The sequence below is a fragment of the Oryza brachyantha genome, chromosome 8 (genome assembly GCF_000231095.2).
Source record: "Oryza brachyantha chromosome 8, ObraRS2, whole genome shotgun sequence".
In the NCBI taxonomy this organism is placed as follows: domain Eukaryota; kingdom Viridiplantae; phylum Streptophyta; class Magnoliopsida; order Poales; family Poaceae; genus Oryza; species Oryza brachyantha.
The window spans coordinates 99,042-107,593 of NC_023170.2; the positions used below are offsets into that span (position 1 = coordinate 99,042).

Here is an 8,552-nt window from a genome sequence, read left to right on the forward strand (position 1 = left end):
TACTTCCCCGGTTTCAAAATGTAAGACCAAGCTTATAGGAAAAGCACCAACGCATCAAATTAATGCTATTAAATTTACTATCCCCATTGAATAGGAGTATATTTTTTAATACTACATTTGTTTTGTGTGCAGCAAGTTTCTCTCACAATAAATTCTATGTTACATCACTATTTTTATCTATATGACATACTACATTCATCCCAAAATAACGCTATTTTTTAATTTATGTGTCCAATATTTGACAATCTATCTTATTTGAATTTTTAAAAAAAATAGTCGCACATACAATACTATTCATGTTTTATTATCTAATAACAATAAAAATATTAAACGTAAAAGATTTCAAATAAGAAATAGTCAGACATTATATCTAAAAACTAAAAAATAAATATATTTTGGGACGAAGGAAGTATCATTTAACAAGATTGAACCATGCAAACCCATGGGTTGTTTAGATGTGACTAAACTTTTTAGCCCCACATCACATCGAATGTTTGCACACTAATTTGAAGTATTAAAGATAGACTAATAAAAAAACTAATTTTATAAATGAGAGCTAATCCGCAAGACGAATTTTTTAAGCCTAATTAATCCATAATTAGTAAATATTTACTATAGCATCATATAGGCTAATCATGGATTAATTAGGCTCATTAGATTCGTCTCGCGTATTAGTCCAATATTATGGATGAGTTTTATTAATAGTCTACGCTTACTATTTATAATAAGTTCCTAAACATCCGATATGACTAAGGACTAAACTTTAGCCACCAGAAACAAACACCCCCAAGACTAGCCTTATTTGTATTTGGAGAAGTCAACAACCCCATGGGATGGTATAGTATGGTAAAATATTAAAGAGAAAATTCCATCTATACCACAAACTTTAGAGCGGTAAAAAAAATACCACAAAATTTTCCACCTTCCCAACTATACCACAGAATGCAATGGGAGTGGAACGGGAAAGAACTTTCACATTTTATAGGACCAAAATACCCCTGTGTAGAAGAGAAGAGGGTGGGAGGATGAAGATGAACACGGGGCATTGGCCGGCGGACGGGCGAGCAGGATGGGCTGGGCGGGCTGGGCGTCGCCGGTGGGCGCGCGGGGCGGTGGCCGGTGGGGCGTCGGTGTCGGCAGGCGTGCGTCGGAGGGCAGGGCCTCGGTTGGCGGGCGAGGAGTCGCACGACGGGGCATCGGCGTCGCTGGCGGGCAGGGCCTTGGTCGGCGGGGCGGTGGCCGGAGGGGCGTCGGCGTCAGGGCGTCTGCTGACGGTCGGGGCAGTGGTCGGTGACCGATAGGGCATGGGCCGTTGGGTGAGGCGGCGGTCGATGGGGAGGGAAGTTGGCCGGTGGTGGCGAGCGGGCGCGCGTCGTCCTGTGGCACAGGGAGTCGGCCGCCGGGCGGGCGTGAGCCGGTGGGGTGGGGAGAGGCGTTAGCCGGCCGAGACCACCGCCTAGATCCTACTCCGGCGGAGGAGTCAGCCCGCCGGGCGGGCGCGGGCGTCAGGTGGCGGGGAAGGTGCGTCGCTGGCGGGAAGGAAAGTCGGCCGGCGACCGGGCGTCGGCCGACGGCGAGGGGAGTTAGCCACCGGGCGGGAGTGGGCCGGCGGGGCGAGGAGGGGCGTCGGCCAGATTTTGGAGCGGGGTAGAAATGTCTAGCGCCGTTATTTCCCATGCTATCTCGTTTCACTTACATGCTTCTGTGGTATTATTGGGAAGGTGGAAAATTTTATGGTATTTTTTAAGTACCAGTCAAAAGTTTGTGGTATGGATGAAATTTTCCTAATATTAAATTAGTTGACCAAATGGCAGCAATACATCATCAGTGACCGACGCCTAATAATTACAGTAGAGAAGAGTAATACATGAGATGAGTGAGTGGCTATATATAAAAGGATGCAGTGCAGTGCAGGCGGCGCGGTGCATGGGGGCATGGCGAGCGTTGTAGATGATCCGGAGGCGGCGGGGACGGGGAGGAGGGTGGTTGCGCGGGCGCGGGAGAACCTGCTGCGATTCCGGTCGGTGTGGGAGGAGCTGAACGGCGCCATGGGCGACCTCGGGACGTACATACCCATCGTGCTCTCGCTGGCGCTTTCCCGCCACCTCGACCTCGGCACCACCCTCATCTTCACCGGCGTCTACAACGCCCTCACCGGCCTCATCTACGGCGTCCCCATGCCCGTCCAGCCCATGAAGTCCATCGCCGCCGCCGCCCTCTCCGACCCCTCCTTCGCCGTCCCCGAGATCATGGCCGCTGGCATCCTCACCGCCGCCTTCGTCCTCTTCCTCGGCGTCACCCGCCTCATGAACCTCGTCTACCGCTTCGTCCCTCTCCCCGTCGTCCGCGGCATCCAGCTCGCCCAGGGCCTCAGCTTCGCCATGGCCGCCGTCAAGTACATCCGCTACGACCAGGACTTGGCCAAGGCCAGGTCCCTCGCCCGACGCCCCTGGGCTGGCCTTGACGGTCTCCTCCTCGCCATCGCGGCCGTCTGCTTCATCGTGCTCGTCAACGGGGCCGGCGACCCAGCAGCAGCAGCTGCACCACCATCTTCTTCTTCTGATACTCTCCCACAGCAGCAGCAGCAGCAGGAAGAGTCTTCGTCTTCGTCTTCTTGGCGGCGGCGCCTGGCCGCGTCGTCGGTTCCGTCGGCGGTGATCGTGTTCGTGGTGGGCGTGGCATTCGCGGTGGCGCGGCAGCCGGCGGCGGTGCGGGAGCTGCGGGTGGGGCCGTCGCGGATGCGCGTGGTGCGGATACCGCGGGAGGCGTGGAAGCAGGGGTTAATCAAGGGCGCGGTGCCGCAGATCCCTCTGTCCGTGCTCAACTCGGTGGTGGCGGTGTGCAAGCTGACGCGCGACCTCTTCCCGGAGCGGAAGGAGGCGTCGGCGACGTCGGTGTCGGTGACCATGGGCGCCATGAACCTGGTGGGGTGCTGGTTCGGCGCCATGCCGTGCTGCCACGGCGCCGGCGGGCTGGCGGGGCAGTTCAGGTTCGGCGGGCGCAGCGGCGGGTGCGTGGCGGCGCTGGGCGGGCTGAAGCTGGCGCTGGGGCTGCTGCTGGGAGGCTCCATGCTGCGCGTGCTCGTCCAGTTCCCCGTCGGCCTGCTCGGGGCGCTGCTGCTGTTCGCCGGCGTGGAGCTGGCGGCGGCGGCGAGGGACATGGCGACGAGGGCGGAGGCGTTCGTGATGCTGGTGTGCACGGCGGTGTCGCTCGTGGGCTCCAGCGCCGCGCTCGGCTTCCTCTGCGGCGTCATCGCCCACGCCCTCCTCATGCTCAGGGCCTACGCCCTCAACTCCCTTGCTACTTATTAATAATAATCCATGAATTAATTGATCCATCGATCGATCAATCAATCAATCAATACAGTTCGTTCCTTATGCTGTCCAGGAACAATCTCAGCTCCCTCGCTTTCCTATCGTGTATTACATCATCATCATCATCATCATGCCCACCTGATCTCGCCGGCCACGGAGAGGATAGGTCGATGGTGCCACCATCTGTTCCTGCTCCATCCTCCTTGCCAACAATGCCAGTGTGGGAACCAGGTCTAATACCAGCAGCAGGATTGGGTGAAGACAGATCAATCACGTTGTCAGCATCACTCCTGAATTGTGTATTCGTCTTCATATTCATACCACCCAGCTTAGTTTGAAACCCAAGATCAATCCCATTGACATCCACATCCACAGCCGTCATCTTTTGGGACTTTGAAACCTTCCGAACAGGAGGAGATGGAGAGGACAGATCAACTATATCTTCCACACTGTGGGCTGCTGTCAGACTCTGAGGCCCATTGGCTCTACCACCCAGTAGGACGCCGCTATCGCCTTCAATACCAAGCAGCAGCTCTTGGAGCCGTTCATCAACATCCCTCACTGCAGCTTGCCCTGATTTTTTTGACCTTGCTCTCCTCTTCTGCTTCTTCTCTTCACCCTTCTTCTCTAAAAATTCTGCTATTTTCTCTGGGCACGCACTGCAGTTTGTACAGGCAAAGCATTTAGGAAAGGGTAACAATCCTACTTACACTTAACATAAAAAAGAAATGAAAAATGAATGAGCGAAAATTGTTTCTTGCGTCAAGCAACTGACTTCTGGGTTCAATACACTTCTACTTGAACTAGTCATAATATTTGTCTTATCATGCTTTCTATCCTAGTTGCACCTCACAATATTCTAAAAGAGCACCTCACAATATTCTAAAAGAACGTGCCACATTACCACAAAACTGCTACATGCCTACAACCACTGTTGCTATTGCAGGATTAGAGAGGAGAATTGTTACTACCTTCGAACAAGATCCCCAGGAACAACTGAAACTTGGAGTCCATCTATATTTCTCCACGAAACCTCATAACATTCTTTCCCATGAACTTTTCTCTGCTTTACAATTGCAGATACAGGGCATGGTACTGGAATCTGTAAATTAGATAATTAGACTTGAGAAAGGTACATGAAAAATGTTTGCTTCAGATGAAGCAAAGCTTTTACCTCACTCAACAAAGGCTTTATTCCTAGTGCTGATGACGCAGAACGAAGGTCTGAAAACCTCCGAAGTTCTCTCTCAGCAATCTTGGGAAGTATATATTGATCTGGAGACATATACAAGAAAATAAGTCCGGACATTCCATATTTTTATTGCTAGAATATGTTACTCCCTTCCTATTGCATAAACTAATAAAGCCGATCATAATAGTTGAGGATTTCATAAATACCAGTTTTCTCTGGGCTCCAATCAAAATATTCCTCACATATTTGTTGAAGCTGTGGGCGAAGAAATGGATGTTGTCCTTGTACCCTATGGAGATAGAAGAAACAAATCTTCAGCACAAAACCATTTAGCAACTGCCTACTATCATTTCCCCGTGAATCACCCAAAAGTGACAAGAGAAAAAAACAAGGCGAGAGCATACTGAAAGTAAAGCATCATCTCAACAATTGGGGCTGAACGTGAACCTGACTATCTGAGATAAATAAACCATATGGTGTAGTAGTTTTCCACAAACTCTTTTACCTCTGCACAGCTTCCGAATCAGGTGAGTGACATTTTGGCTCCAGATATGCATTTATTACATCACGAAATTGACCATCAGAGTCTTGGGTCATCCCAACCTCTGTAAAACAAGGGCAGTGCATAAATGAAAATTTCTAATTTCTGTCCATGAAATGTTTTTGACAGAGCTAACTATTTAAATAATTAGCAAAAACTACAACAGATTTTCTTTTACCGCAGGAACTTGCTTTGGGGCACATGTCATCCGCCTTGTTTCCAATATTTTTCCCTCTACATTTTCTTGTAGCTTTAACCCCATTAGACAAAATCTGATCAAGAATTGAATTGTCCCCTACAGACTTAACAAGCCGGCATGCTGTTTCCTGGAACATTTAGAAGATAATCATTATAAAATATAATGATAACTTACATCCCAAAAAATAGATGAACGCTATACTAAGATAACGAAAATGAAGGCCTTTTGGTACTTACTGGGCCAAAACCGTTAACTCCATTAGAATAGTCACTGCCAAGGAGCACTGCAAGTGATATCTGAAAAGATTGGCAAGTTGGGAGGAATTCAGGGAAAATCTGATAAACATTTATGCATTATTGTACGAAAAACTCCTGAGAATCTGGAGCTCATACAAACAAAAGAGGCATTCAGTTAGATGTTCATGGGAGATGTAGTCCTGTTATGTAATTACTTACCCCTAGGACTATGAAGAACTTATTATCATACAAGTCATCTTCAATTAGATGCAACTTCCAGTGAGAGACAAAGCGTAATACTAATGCATGATCATCACTCCCAAAGAACATTTAAGAGTCTGCTGAGATATTGTCTTCAGCTCTTGTGATATCAGAGTAAAATAATGACTAATAAGTGTTGCTCTCTTGCATGTTCTTGTACAAAATCGGTAAATTGCAGCCACTTGCCATTATTCTAACCGCAGCACAGCCTACTCTTAAAAGAATATTTGACACTTCCTCTTATATGTCTTTATCTATTACTCCCTTCATACAAAAAATATAGTTAACTTTGGAGAGGTTTCATGGGGATTAAGAAGAGAGGTGAAATTAAATGGGGGATGATTCTGATTGGTTGAGATGAAATAGGTGGAGAAATTAAATAAGAAATGGTTGTGATTGGTTTAGATAAGGGAGTAGCTAGGGAAATAGCCAAGTAAGTTTCTTTTTATTATTTGTGATACATCACATTAGATGAAAAGGTCAAAACATTGGTTCAGAAGAGATGCCATAGATTCAACCCAGGCAGGATAAATCGTTGCAACTTACCAGTGAGTTCCTACCAAATCCAAGTGTTTTCTCTATGTCTTCCATTTCATAGCAAATGACATAGCCACCCTCCCCTAATTCGAGCGAGAACATAAGTAGGATTTTCAGTTAAATAAGAAAAACTACTTCATAATGAAACAAGTAGGGCAGATAATGCAGCAATAAGAATTTTGATGAGTCGTGATTATGAAATTAAGCAAGACAATAAGCAATCAATTGATTACCTATGAAAACATCTCTATAAACTGTCCTAGCACCAAAAAGAAATGCATCCGAATCCGAAGTAAAACAGCCATCCTGAAACAACAAAAGCATTAAATAAAAAAACAAGCAGATGCACTCCATCTGATTAGGACAAGTATCAGACTTACACACAATGAGGCTAAATTTAACAATGCACACTGTGCTTCAGCCTCCTCCACTCTGTTAAAGAAAATAATGGTGAGACAAAGGTATATGGTCCATTCTTGACCATTCAAGGTCCTTTTTTTCGATAATGGAAATTAAACCAGCTTCTAAGATCATCCAAGCTCTTAGAGCCAATAACCCAATTTTTCTGCATCTAAGCATATGCAACCCCTTAATTTCAAATGTGAGCACTTAAGGTTAGGAGTTCTATTTCTTAGATCAAGGCCTTTTACTGCCTTGTTTCTAGCAATAACATGCACAACTCAGTAGCCCAGTAATACTACATCTTTTATTTATGAACCGAAGAAATATGTTTGGTACAGTAATTTTTAAATGCAAAACAACACAATAAATCATATTTGAACATGGGGCTCTAAACAAACCACCACAAGTATGCCAACCATTATTACAGAGTAACAAAACTAACTAAATTCAACAGCCCATTAGTTTGTTGTACATTTAGTGTAACGGAACCACCATATGTGATCATCATGCCTAAAGTATGAAAAGCTGGACCCCCCCTTTTTTTTAAAAAAAATAGATAATTGTATTTGTTTTACTCGGTCTCTATATATAGATTTAGACTCAGGACCTTTGGGTGCTACTCACGTAAATGCAACCACTAGGATACATGTCATTAGGTCGTGTGCATATGTTAAGATGCAGAAAAGTCGGGCTAATAAGTGGTTCATATGCAGCATTTAGCAGAGCATTTGAGAAGGAGGTAAACCAATGTTGATGGTTTTTAGCAATTAAAGAATAATAAAGAGATAGTGGAATAGAATGTGAGTAGCCACCCGTCCAAGCAAGGGATGCCGAGGGCCATCCCGAGACGCTTGGCCTCTTTAATCATGCAGGAGAAGTGGGAACCCTTATTCCGACGCAGCGAAATGGATGGGTCGGGGTGGTCTGGAGCAGGCTGCTAAACAAGTGAAACAAAAAAAGCAAATTATTCCATTGAGGAAGGCAATGTGAGAGAATGCAATGCAATGCAACGCAACGCAATGGCACTGACTGACATGAGAAGTCGGGGGTCGGAGGCGACGCCTGTAGGTGGCCAGCTTAACTGAAGGTATCGCCCCATCTGTAGCATATGAATGAATAGGATTCGGATTCAGATCGCCGCTACCACCATCTCCATCTGTAGCATAGGAAATACTAGTGCTAGGAGTAGGAGTACCTACCGGTGACGAAGAGAAGGGTGCAGTTGAGGGCGAGGAGGGCGCGGATGCGGTGGAAGAGGTTCTTGAGGTAGACCTTGTCCGGGGACGGGGAGCGGTGGGCGGTGTACAACTGGACGAGCCAGCAGGAGAGGTCCACGCACACCTTCTTGTTCTGGAGGTGGTGGAGGGGGAGCTTCTTCTTGCACGACTCCAGGATATCCCACAGGTTCTTCACCCCCATCCGCGACGGCGACCGGCGGCCACCCCAAACTTCAAATTCGCCAGCGCCAACGGAAGAGAGAAGAGAGAAGAGAGAAGAAGAAGAAAGAGGAAGGGGAGCATCAAAAATACGCTTTCCGCCTACGGTTACGGATTTGGCCGCTTCTTCTGCTACCCAACCAATTACGGACTCCCTCCCTCCCTACCTACAAAATCTTGGCCGTTGGCGTGAAGCTATGGACAGTACATTCCACGGTTATAATTATGGTACATTTAACTTTACCTTTTTAGTCAAAACAATGTCAATCTCTCAACCATATAACTCACTAGTTTAAGTTGTTTGATTTTCTTTTTTCATCGCTTCTTTTCTTTTTTTAATTTAGCTCGAAGCTGATTACGTGTACATTACTATTCTATAGGAACACACATGATATTTAATTATAGTTAGAAGAAACAAAATACTCTCTCGCCCC

General features: G+C 46.6%; 2 protein-coding genes across 2 annotated transcripts; one reads left to right on the plus strand and one right to left on the minus strand.

The window, feature by feature from the left end:
• The first annotated feature begins 1,910 nt into the window (after positions 1-1,910).
• On the plus strand, positions 1,911-3,343 carry LOC102707052 (molybdate transporter 1-like). The gene has a single exon (XM_040527234.1). It carries the CDS (start codon positions 1,935-1,937, stop codon positions 3,309-3,311), a length of 1,377 nt encoding a protein of 458 aa, XP_040383168.1. The 5' UTR covers positions 1,911-1,934; the 3' UTR covers positions 3,312-3,343.
• On the minus strand, positions 3,204-8,127 carry LOC102705180 (single-strand DNA endonuclease 1). Its single transcript, XM_006658952.3, has 13 exons — positions 7,882-8,127; positions 7,717-7,781; positions 7,495-7,619; positions 6,661-6,712; positions 6,514-6,586; positions 6,290-6,363; positions 5,483-5,542; positions 5,226-5,373; positions 5,012-5,111; positions 4,713-4,795; positions 4,489-4,589; positions 4,286-4,416; positions 3,204-3,973 (listed from the first exon to the last, which is right to left on the minus strand). Exons 1-13 carry the CDS (start codon positions 8,099-8,101, stop codon positions 3,358-3,360), a joined length of 1,848 nt encoding a protein of 615 aa, XP_006659015.1. The 5' UTR covers positions 8,102-8,127; the 3' UTR covers positions 3,204-3,357.
• Between the last annotated feature and the right edge of the window lie 425 nt (positions 8,128-8,552).

What these genes read in the sequence shown, in the direction of transcription:
- LOC102707052 (XM_040527234.1), top strand. Translation starts at nt 1,935, where the DNA reads ATGGCGAGCGTTGTAGATGATCCGGAGGCGGCGGGGACGGGGAGGAGG.
- LOC102705180 (XM_006658952.3), bottom strand. Translation starts at nt 8,101, where the DNA reads ATGGGGGTGAAGAACCTGTGGGATATCCTGGAGTCGTGCAAGAAGAAG. An exon ending in CCCCAAAGCAAGTTCCTGCG is followed by an intron (nt 5,112 to 5,225) that starts GTAAAAGAAAAT and finishes CTTGTTTTACAG; the next exon opens with AGGTTGGGATGACCCAAGAC. An exon ending in GATTCGGAAGCTGTGCAGAG is followed by an intron (nt 4,796 to 5,011) that starts GTAAAAGAGTTT and finishes CTATCTCCATAG; the next exon opens with GGTACAAGGACAACATCCAT.